A 12,402-nucleotide genomic window follows, 5' to 3' on the forward strand; every position below is an offset into this window, starting at 1 on the left:
AGTGATCTATTTTTGTATCCTTCGGGAATTAAGTAAGTGTAATAGTTTTGAAGTTACCTATGTACAGGGATGTTTTTTTGAGATGATGAGCATCTATGCATTGGTTATCCACATAGAGGTTGCAACTTTCTTGCTGATTTCACCAAAACATAATAAACCAACTGGTATCCCTTGAAACAAATGTAAGAATGGGAGTCATCAGCATAAAGACCATATTTGAGGCTCCAAGCAGAACCAGACGCTGGATATTCAAGACACTTCTATGTATGTGCATGAAATTACTCCTCTAGTTATAGAGTACACAGCACTTTTTCTACCTGCACTCACTACTATTACACCAAATCCCCCTTCTCACCACCTCCATCCCAGCCCTGAATTCAAATCCTTCGCCCTAAATATAACTCTCTTCCTAATGCGGACTGGAAACGCAACTCCCCGGTGACCTCCTTTCCAGGTGTCCAGTTCTTCAGGGGCGTACCGGGAGTGAAATTTTAGTCTAGACACACGTCCAAACACATTTCAATGCACGTACGCAAACACACGCAGATAAACTGTCTGTGTGTGCACATGCAAGAGGTTGTCTTGATACTATATTTTTTATGACAGTAAACTGACTTACTGGACACACAAGATCACTTAACAAAATATTGTGTGGCAAACACCCACAATCCCTAGAGGGATACCACACACACACACACACACACACACACACACACACACACACACACACACACACACACGCACACACACACACTCACACAAATTCAGGCTGGAACAATGTGATTGTGGTCAGACGGTTTTTATTGAGTTTGTGTCCTGCGGTGTGCGAGAGGGGTCAGAGGTCAGGAGGGGGGGTGTCAAAACTTCTCAAGCCAATCCCTGATGATCTCGTTACTTTCACTGGTTTGTTTTACGTTCTTAAGTTTTAAACCGTTCAAATTCAGCTGATCCTTGCATTTTTTATAGGATTCCCCACATGTCAGTACACCAATGACAGGGGACTGTCATGGGACCCGGCTGTCGGCCAGTTTTCCACTGCCGCAGCGGACTAGAACCCGTCCACCCACTTGACAGCTTGGGGTACTGCATTCAAAGTACAACCTCAATATTCTGTGTATGGGTTGTTGACCTAACTGTGTTTGATTTAAATTTAAATGTAAATTATTTTGGGTGTGTAGACAACTGGGGAAGAACAGAGTGAGTTATTGTTTTTATATTTCTGATATTAGGCAGATTTTTCCTTTCGGCAATAACTCCTGTCAGCGATAGTATCGATATACGACGATATGATATTACCATTGCTTAATTAAAACAAAAATCTAAATACAGGCCAGGCTTTTTATTTTTTTGGGGGGTGGGGGGGGGGGGGTTGTACCAATGTTGGGGCGATATGAAAGAAATAGTAATCTTGATAAACACATTCAATTTGACACAATATTGACAAATCCCATGTTTCCTAATTAGTTCCAAAAGTGTCAAGGAAATATGCATATAAATCATTTTAGAAAAAATATTTCAAATCTCATATTGTGATAATTTTTATGGCTTATTTTTCTCATCGCAACATGACAATAAATTAACAGCATACATAACAATATTGTGTTATACATTGGGTGCCGTTCCCCCCTCTCTCCCCCCAGGAAAACCTCTCCTCATCCGCCCTCTGGTCCAATGACAGCTCAGCGCGCATCACCCCTCACGTTTCCATGGTAACGAGGACTTATCAATGTAAACAACCACTTCTGTACAAAAATAAGCAAACAAACCAAAAAATACATCCCCAAGCTGTAGATAGAAAACAAAATAAAAAAGAATAAAGAGATCCAAACTGTACAATTCATGAACTCATAATAATTTCAAATGTCAAACGAAACAGGTGGGAAAAAAACATTCTCTTCAAACTCGAAGGTAAGCATCGCTGTACAATACCTCATTCTTCTCATCTTTACACAAAAAATAGAACAAAAACAGACACACAAACAAAAAAACAACTGTCAAATAGTTCTCTGTGAGATGACTTTGCCGTCCTGTAGCTCATACATAAAATAGAGTCTCCATATTATTTGCTTATTTACAGCATAGCAGTATGTACAAGGGGGAGGGGTTCTGCATTTTCACACAGGCAACACAACGGACAGCCCAACCCAAGGGGCCACCGCCACCTAGGAAGTGGTCCTGAGAAAGCCACAGGCAATATATTGATGATGTCACCTTCTACAGGGATTCCACACTGCCTCTGGAGCCCAACGACCCGTATTAATGAAATCTAGGCTCCATCGCTCTCATGATTTCTTTTGTCTTCTGCGAAATAGAAAAAGAGGTGGTACTGGAGGCAATGGCTATTTTCTTTATGTCAACTTTTCTCCAATGTATATGAAGTTAAACATTTCATTCTGACAAAACAAGCAACTCATTTGTCCCTGATTGTATCAAAAGGGTGAAGCTGCACGAGGTGGGATGTGAAATAATATTTAAATTTCATCACATATTTTAGGGGGAAAATACCATTTTAAGATTAAATTAATCTTGGTTACCCCAGGCATTCTGACTGTAAAACGAGTAAAAGTCAAATCTAGTCATCAAAGGTTTGTGAGAATGTGGCTTTGGTTTAAGGGTTTGTCTGTGGTCAGCGGTCAGTTAAATTCATGTCAAGCAAAAATTATGCAATGGGACACATGATGACAACCGTCCCACCTCTACTGAAACTCTTGATATTAATACTTAGCCCCAATATCAAAAAATATATTATTTCAGTTGCGGGGGAAAATGTTCCACTTTTGCTGAATTCCAAAGATGAGTTAAAGCCTTACTGTTAGATATTGGTGATTGACAAGATGAGTTGTTAAAAATTCTACAGAGCGGAGAAGGATGTGGTGAAGTTCCGAGTGGTGAAAGTCAGGTGATTCTAGCTATTCTAAAATGGAAGCAGATCAATTAGAAACAATATAACTATCTCATTTGTGACATCACAAAAGGAGCAACGATTTCACATCAAGATCTGGATGTCGCTCGCGCAAGCGAGAGCAAACTGTAAAACAAAACGAAACAAAGCAATAATACTAATAATAATAAAAAAGCTGGACTCTAGACCTGGTGGCAGCCGCAGCGTATAGTAAGACGTAGCCGTATTATAACTATAATAACTATAAGAAACAGTTAAGACTGAACTGTGATCAACTGTACACACACAGTACCAATCCATCGAAACACAACTCGAACAAAACACTATTGAAAATCTAATATATTATAATAATGATTATTAATATAGTAAACAAAACATATCTCTCTTTTGCACCCCCAATGTAAGCGAAGCCCTGAGGTGAGGCAAAAAGTGCTTAGTTGATGCAAATACGTTGGCCAGCCACACAGACACGTGTTCGCCTTGCGTCCAGCCAAACACACGGCCTCCAAGAACCCCTCCCTGCAGTGGCAGCACCACATGGGCCGTCACTTTGGAATCCATCTTCTCAACAACAGATTTTTTTCAATTTACCAAAAGCAAGCCAGATTCTGTGATTAAAAAGCAGCTGTTTTCAGACGGGCTAAACTGAAGAAAAATCACTATTCTTCTTGAAAAGGTAAGTAGTTATTTGAATCACACAGTGAACCAAACCCTAAATATCTAATCTTAGATTGTGGAAAAATAGCGTGCTTTTTCTCAGTGTTCTTTCCAATATAATCCAGCAGAGGAACCTTCCAGAATATACTGTTACAATACAATATACAGCCTTGGCCTTAGCCAGGGCAGTAGCTGCTGCTCAATGAAGAAGAGAATTAGCTTATAACAATAGAAACCGCTGTCTCATTAAAATATACTTTGGTTAGGTCTAGCAATGTCCTGCTTCCTCGTATCACACATGGGGTAGCAGGACGCTGCGAAAGCTGCTAATAATTTAATGTACACACTTTCATCCCACCAACCAATGAAATGCTGAGAGCATCATAATGTCTACGCATCATCACGCAACACTGTGGTCTCATATGTTGAGTTCATAGAGTAGGCCTATCCAAGGTGACGGTAGGTTTCTTTCCATTAGTTAACTGAAGGAATATAGCATCTGCCGCGGATCCACCGCCATTTTGGATCCATTGCTCATGCTGTCCATTGTTAAATCGTTCCATTGCCACTACGATGTAGCCTGTGGCGGCACAGAGTGAGCGGCAAGGTGCATGATGGTCCGATGTCTTGGGTGTTTACAGTTTATCATCGTCATTCATGTACATGCAGATTTAAAGACCACACAGTGTACTCATTCATAACCACTGAGTGTCATTTCCAAGGATATGACGTATGCTCTATGTATCTATATCTCTGTTTTTGAATGGCAAGGGGTGTTTAGTCAGTTGCTTTCAAGTCAAATATCTCCTGTTGCCAGTACATTTTTGGAAACCTGCCAGTTGGTTGATTTAGACAAACCATAATTCAAACCATAAATTCAATTTGTTGTCTCATACAATCAATTTCTAGGCAGATGAAATTCTTCACAAGAACATCCAATTCATCAAATAACTGCCCATTGTTTATACTCACTTCAGTGCAATATGTCGATTGAGATTGAGTGTAGAAACGCTATGAGCAACAGTTGAAGCGGAAACCAACGAGCCCTATAAGAGGTTAATGTTCATTAGGCGGCCTTTCAGATTGTCTGTGGTCTGATTGGTCAAGAGCGGAGGGGATCGTGTTTGACACACAAAGCAGGACGAGGGCATAATAGTCATACTCTTGCGCAATCTCTGAGTGTTCTGTCCTCTCTTGGTTAACTTTCTCCTTTTAAACACGACAGAGCAAACAAGTCCACTTCTGTCCGTCTCCCCCAGCTCTGTCTGTGTTTGTGGAGTATCCCGCGTAAAACGCAAAGACGGAGACGTCTGGTACATGTATGTTCTTCTTCCAGAATGTTCTTCGGCTCCTTTGCGCGAAAGAGTGACCGTTGTGAACCGAGTAGAATCAGCAGTAGAATCCATCCTCCCGACTGGGGTTCCAGGATAATCCAGATAATCCAATTCCGTCTTTTAGAATTCCCTAGAAGATCTGGAAGAGGACGTTCAGGTCCAACAGAAAACCTTGTTTCTGTGGATAATGTCTTTAGGGGTTCAATGTTCTTCCATTGAGAAGTTTGCCCGGCCCACTTGTAGTGAGTGCAGCCACACCTGTTGTGTTATTCGGTGGTGGTGGTGATGTTGGCGGTGGAGGTGGTGTCATCCTGGTCCAACCACAGGGGTTTGAACCAGGGGTCTCTCTGTCTTTGGGGGTTAGGTTTTCTGGCCAGCAGACGGACCAAACAACAAAAGCAGAGGGACCGGACTGGCAGTGTTGACACTGAACAACTGCTAACTATAGCGGAGAAAGAGTGTGGTTGTGTGTGTGTGTGTGTGTGTGTGTGTGTGTGTGTGTGTGTGTGTGTGTGTGTGTGTGTGAAGAGAGAGAGCGAGAGAGAGAGAGAGGGTATTGAAGAAATAAAGTGGGTGGGGTGTGTTTTAGGAGGGAGAAAGATGATGAGATTCTCCCCCACTATTGCATGTGCGTGTACAAGTGTGTGTGTGTGTGTGTTGGAGCATGTATGTGTGTGTGTCTGTGTGCCTGCATTCATGTGTGTGTGCATGCGTCTCTTTAGCTCAACCAGCTCACTGTGCCACACCCTACACGTCTCATCCCTCATTCCTTCTCAGGCAGCGGGCTCCGTTCAAAGAGAGAGAGAGTTTATCCGCCGGTTCTATCCCCAGAGCGACCGGACGCCGGGCCCTCTCCGTCCCCAGCCCCATGCCGGGGTCTATGTGTCTTTGGGCTCCATCTTGCAGGACATGTCGAAGAGAAGGTTCTGGTTGTCAATCACCTGGAGCTGGCGCACGTACGCTTTGGTCTGGAGGTGGGAGGGGGAGGGCTCCGTTTCCATGACTACCACCATGACGATGATGAGGACGATGAGGATGATGATGATGATGATGATGATGATGATGATGATGATGATGATGGACGGGCCGTGGAAGGGTGGAGATGATGGGTGGGGGAGAGACACAGAGAGAGAGAGACGTTGGTCAAGATGGACAGGGAGAGAACGTCACAGGGAGGGAAGGGTAGGGGAGTAAGAAAGGAAGGTGTCAGATATTTCAAGATGTGAAAGATAACCACAAGGTGGAGACAAATCCCTTGATAATGTCTCGGTGGGTAACTTGTGTGTGTGTGTGTGTGTGTGTTTGTGTGTGTGTGTGTGAGTGTGTGTGTGTGTGTGTGTGTGAGTGTGAGTGTGTGTGTATGTGTGTTAAGGTGTTCAGGACTCACAAAGTTTCATTACTCATATTGAGCGGATCGATAGTTTCTTCTTTGTCTCCTGAGACTTCTGTAGAGTTTTGCACATAATTTTAACTTGTATCTCTTTTGTCCTGCACCTCTTCTGTGACACCCACATCTATCATCTGGTATAAATAAACCACAGCTTATCTTAAATAGGCCGACTCGGCTTCTGCAGGTTCGCGATGGAAATGGCCCACATTCCAGCGCTTTACAAAAGCTACCTCCTCTCCCTTCCCGGCTGAGTTATCAACCTAGACCAGACTCCACAGGATCCAGGTGGGGTCAGGTGCTCTGGGATCAAGCTACATCCAGGTGGGATCAAGCTACAGCATGCTAGGACCCGCACGTTCTGACTGGCTACATGTCATTAGCATGCTGTTTACGTGTGAGGTGACGGCATGCATGACGCTTGCACACACAATACTAGTTCATGTCTGTGTGTGTGTATTTGTGTTTATGAGGCTTTGTGTTTTTAAGTGTGTGTGTGTGTGTGCGTGAGTGTGTGTGTGTGAGTGTGTAAGTGAGTGTGTGTGTGAGTGCTTACCTAGTGGAGTGCATCTGTATCGCCTTATCGTCCTCACCATCTCCGCTACTTTATGCTGCCATGGGGAAAGGATTGAGAAGAGAACAAAGGAAAACAGTAAATCCATACTGGTGTACTGATATCAAATACAAGGTTCTGGATAATAAAAAATAAATAATTCCTTGCTTAGTGAGGACCTTGTTTTGTGAGGATCTTCTCCTCCATGGTCAGTATAAGAATATATGATACATGATATATGATATCATATTATATATTATATAATAATATGTCATATGATATATTATATCACATGATCTATGAAATGAAATGTCATTATCGGGCTGATATATGATATGATGAGACTATTTAGTGAGTAAAGGCAATAAAGTGGCACAAACTAAATTATCTATGTATTTTTTTGGAAACATTATCCATCCGGTTGTGTTGTGTTTTCAGCCAATCATTTGGCTCACTCACCATCTTCTCGAAGTTCACCATCTCCCCGTGGAACGTCTTGCAGCTCTCGTGGAGGAAAGTCAGGTCTAAAGAAATTTAACAAAAGAACCAGAGGGATACAGCTAGAGTTCAATAAATGAATAATCTATTATAATGGATTAAATATTTACATGGAGCTATGCAGGATATTCGAGGGGTATACGCATACTATATAAACATTATATTTATGTTTTCGTATATATTTTCTTTCTATAGTTTACTTAAAAGGTTCTAACTGGTTTTAAAAAATATTGAGAGGCAGAGGCAGAAGAAAGTGAAAAAGAAACATGTCCATATGACCAGTACATAATGCCTGTTATTTAGGGCGTTTTATGAAGAGGATAATCAAACACCACAACACTATATTCCTCATAGTCACAGCTAGGAGACGAAGGGAGCAGATGGAGAGAGAGAGAGAGTTTTTTTCCTCCTCCAGTTGACCTCATGCTGAGTATGTGCATCCAGGTTTGTTTTGTGTATGTCCAGTAGTGTAAGAGTGTGTGTATGTGTATGTCCGTTTTGTTGGTGTGTAGCTTTCATGCTTTCTCACACTGAGGACTAGAGAGGGACCCCTGATGGGTTCAATTAGTGTGAGCGCAAAAGGAGAAAGATCAAAACTAATGAGTGGCGACTTTGAAGTAGCCGCATATAGGTGTGTGTGTGTGTGTGTGTGTTAGTGTATGTGTGTAAGTGTGTGTGTTGGTGTGTGTGTATATATGTGTGATGTTTTTATGGGACATTCCAGGAATGTATTTGTCGTGTTTTAATGGCGAACGCTGGACATGGAGCACAGACACACACACACACACACACACACACACACACACACACACACACACACACACACACACACACACAAACATGTACAGAATATGTGTGTGAACATACCTTAGACAGGTTTGAAAAGGTTTCAGTGTATGCATCATTGTACTTTTGTACTCTTTGTGTATATGCTGAATGTGTGTACACATCGTTATATATATATATATATATCATATATAAACCAGCTGTTTAATACTGTCTGTCAGTATCCAGCGTTTGTACAGTCTGTTTGAGTAGTGCTCTGGGTATTCTACGCGTGCATAGCTCTCTGGGCACCCTGTGTGTGCTCTAGTGGACATTAGTTCATCCAGTGTGTGGATATGTGCATCTGCTGAAGTGTGTTATTGTGACACGGAAGAGATAGGCCAGAAGTGTTAATTAGCAAGGCGGAGCTGCTACGAATCACCTGCTAATATAGACACAACGCCAACATACGGCTGTGTGTGTGTGTGTGTGTGTGTGTGTGTGTGTGTGTGTGTGTGTGTGTGTGTGTGTGTGTGTGTGTGTGCGTGTGTGTGTGTGGTGCGTGCATGCGCATGTTTCACATCTGTTCGGCACCTGGAGGGACTTTCTGATAGTGAAAATAAAGAGAGAAAGAAAAAAAGAAAGAGAGAAAGAAAGAAAGAGAACGAAAGAAAGAGGAGAACCGCAGGCTAGTCCACTGTATTTACTTGTCTGAGCCGAGAACCACAGGCCGACTGTGTATTATAATAATACAGTAACGTTTAAAAATAATCAAGTGAGGTCATGTCCAGAGCATAGTGTTATTAGGCTTGAGTGAAGGTGTCCATGTTTATATAAAGATCACCCATGTATTGTGTATCTTTATTAGACCCTATGTGAGTGAAGGTGTGTGCATTTGTGTGTGTGTGTGTGTGTAGGTGTTTGTGTGTGTGTGTGTGTGTGTGTGTGTGTGTGTGTGTGTAGGTGTGTGTGTGTGTGTGTGTGTGTGTGTGGATGTGTGTCGGGGCTTGTACATACATGTGAGTGGGTGTGTGTGCGCGTGTTTCGGGGAAGGTACATACAAGTGCATGCATGTGTGCGCGTGTGAATGCATGTAAGTGTGTGTCTGTTTGTGCATGTGTGTACCTTTCAGGAGCAGTGGTGTGAAGGGGATGAGTGGAGGTCGAAGGCCAGCCATCAGGTCTCTGTAGGACTTGTGGTTCCTGGAGGGGTCCTGGTTGAAGAAAACACAACACTATTTCAAATACTCAACGCTTCTCGAAAGCGTACCTGTTTTATCCTTTAGCTCATCTATTTCCTTTAACTGTTTATTGTGTATTCAAAGACTTTCCCAATGGTATGATAGAACGTGATTACGTTTTTCTCTGTGTCTGTCCAGCAAACGGCAGATTTGTTTTGAAGAACAATGTACTTTCACTCCAAATTTAGGTCCACCCCATTGAACACACATAAACTGACATACACAATGCTGACATGTTTAAAATAACATGGAATTATAACACAAATTGCTTCTTGTTGTCACATGGGAAAACAGTATAGAATAACACAGTAACACAATTGCAACGAAATAGGATTACTGATTAAGAATGTAAATTCCCCAGTTAATCCCGAAGAACACTAACATAGACAGGTGTCCGCCCACTTACCGCAGTGCCCTCAAACTGCTGAAACTGCTTCCGAAATTTCCCTGGGAGTCCCTGATGACGAATGCAAACACACACACATCATTAGCACGCAGCCCAGGACTGAAAAAAACATCCCGACACATTAAATTGATCTAAGTTGACTGTTGCCCTAAGGGAGGTGTGCTGTTCTGAACAGCTCTGATAGTCTTTCCAGCTCTGACAGTCTTTCCAATAACTCGATACATATAATAAATAACGCCTATTGTAATATGCTTGTGTCAGATGTGGTCGTAAATTGTATTGATATGTGTGATTGTACATTTAAGCTTGGAAGTGTGGGCTTGTGCATCCATGCCCGTGTTTTAGTGTGTGATAGAGGTTGTGTTGCGTGTATGTGTGTGTCTTATGTGTGTGTGTGTGTGTGTGTGTGGGTGAGCGGGGTTGCATGCATGTGTGTGCATTTATGTATCTGGGCCTTTGTGTATGTGTGTGTAAGTGTGTGTGTGCATGCATGTGTGTGTGTGTGTGTGTGCGTGTGTGCTTGCATGTGTGCATGTGTGTGTGTGTGTGTGTGTGTGTGTGTGTGCGTGTGTGCTTGCATGTGTGCATGTGTGTGTGTGTGCGTGTGTGTGTGTGTCTGCGCCTGTTTACCTCCCAGGTGAGCCGTAGCCGGCTGACTGCGGGGTTGTCCAGCCCCAGAACTACTGCCAGGAACGACAGCAGGTCCTGCTGTTGCTTACACCTACAACACAATTAGATTACGACACATTGTTATTACGACACAAACCCTAAGAACCAGACTATATTACATAATTTAACAAACATAACTAGGCAACATTTAACAAAATGTAAAAAAAACTGGATAAAATGTACTTAAAATAAATATGATTATATTAATTATATTAATATAATCTGTAGTTGAGTCAAGCTGAGAAGATTACAACAATAACAGAAAATTCCTTTACATTTAAGAAAAATAACTTGAACATAAATATATGAGGATAACCAAGAAAATGTTCCACAAGATGACATGTTATGATTTGCCGATGAGTTGGCTGAGATTGGCTTCTCAATAACAATAGCGACAGCATTGGTTCAACAAGCCACAGGAGCCAGGACCTACAGCGATGCGATCTTGATGAACTTGCGCAGTAGCTGTACTCTCTTGGGCAGCGACTGGCACTGCAGGATCTCCGTGGCCACCCAGTGCTGCACCTCGCTGCATCGCTGCAGTACCAGCTCCAGGTTCAGGGGGCGCCAGCGAGCTTGCTCCCCATGAAACACGTAGCAGACAAACTCCACCTGGGAGGGAAAACAAGAATGTTTACAAAAGATCCCAACAATTGATGTCCAATTTTCGAAATATGAACCAAATTGTGAAGGTGATTACATATAACTATACCAGCGGTAGTTTCACTTATACCACCAGTAGTGAAACTACTAGCTACCAGCTACTAACTCCTATGTTCCAAAGATGGACTACTGAAAGCGCATCTTAAGATGCTTATTACCTTGCAGGTGTATGCAGGTTATTTATACGTGGGCAACAAACAGTTAAAACTGGTACTTCATTAACAAGGATGGAATTTCAATGAAAAAATATATTTAGGCTCCCAGGTAATAGGTGAAACTAAATACATGTCCCATTGAGAATGGTTTGCTCAAGCTGACCCTCCTGTCAACTCATATTCATCGACATGAATCCAAATTAGTATGATTGTATGAATAAGATCAAGTTTATTGTTTGTTTTTCGCTTTAAATGTTCATGCCGCTAGGAATTGTGGGATGGCATTATCTATTTTATTTTGTTTAAAGGATGTTCCAGTGTACCCTATGCTAAAGAAGATGACAAGGAAGCTGAAGCACCTTTCGTTAGCATTTAGAGAATTTCTACAGCAATTATCATGGCTGCCACTTAGATACTTCCGGGTCATTTCAACTTCCTGAGCAAGGAAGATTATTCAACAGCATCCCTTGTCTAACGTTTGTCCTTTCAGCATTGCCACCAGGTGACATGCATTAAGCAAACGAGGGGAAGGGTCTGACCTCGTGCACGCAGCTAAAGAGCTCCCAGTCGAACACAACGAGCTGATTGGCCACCTCCTCCGCTGACATGTCGTGTAGCTTGCTGTCGCCTGGCGACCAGTGGATCTCCTCAGGAAGAGGAAGCTGGAGGTTTGTGTGTGGGACGGGTAAGGAAGGGGTGGGTGGAGAAGGGGAGAGGGAAGATGGTGGGAGCCCGTCAAAGAAAAGACATTGGCCTTGATCTTTGAATCTTTTATTGTTATTATTAACCACTTGTGGTTCAGCGCATTGGATTCGAGAAATATGCTAAATAAATGAAAATATATATACAATTATTATTAATAAATGTATATCTTCCACTACCAATCCTTCCAAAAGTGACTGGATTTACAGTCAGCTCATAATGGAGAGAACACGAAATTAATCTCTCACCAGTGTCTCCAGTTCAGGGGGTTCACACGCAAACAGGTGTGTGTTCACACCCAGCGTCGTGAAGACCGCCTCATCACTTGGCCGAAACACTGCCTTTTCTGAGCGCACACACAAAGAAACAAACACACAAACACACAGACACACACACACACACACACACACACACACACACACACACACATACACATACAAACAAACACAAACACAGTTAAGTCAGAACACA

The 12,402-nt window shown here is 42.4% G+C and overlaps 1 protein-coding gene across 1 annotated transcript in view; it reads right to left on the bottom strand.

Moving 5' to 3' along the window:
* Positions 1-802: 802 nt before the first annotated feature.
* Positions 803-12,402, bottom strand: part of rapgefl1 (Rap guanine nucleotide exchange factor (GEF)-like 1) — a 33,388-nt gene continuing 21,788 nt past the window's right edge. Inside the window, exons 8-16 of the mRNA XM_079746409.1 lie at positions 12,180-12,277; positions 11,769-11,891; positions 10,845-11,023; positions 10,373-10,463; positions 9,743-9,793; positions 9,222-9,309; positions 7,293-7,357; positions 6,837-6,891; positions 803-5,896 (exon numbers count right to left, since the gene is read on the bottom strand). Coding sequence (XP_079602535.1) covers positions 5,772-5,896; positions 6,837-6,891; positions 7,293-7,357; positions 9,222-9,309; positions 9,743-9,793; positions 10,373-10,463; positions 10,845-11,023; positions 11,769-11,891; positions 12,180-12,277 — 875 coding nt within the window. The 3' untranslated portion in view covers positions 803-5,771. The remainder of the gene's footprint in view (positions 5,897-6,836; positions 6,892-7,292; positions 7,358-9,221; positions 9,310-9,742; positions 9,794-10,372; positions 10,464-10,844; positions 11,024-11,768; positions 11,892-12,179; positions 12,278-12,402) is intronic.

Source organism: Pollachius pollachius (assembly GCF_949987615.1).
Source record: "Pollachius pollachius genome assembly, chromosome: 11".
In the NCBI taxonomy this organism is placed as follows: Eukaryota; Metazoa; Chordata; class Actinopteri; order Gadiformes; family Gadidae; genus Pollachius; species Pollachius pollachius.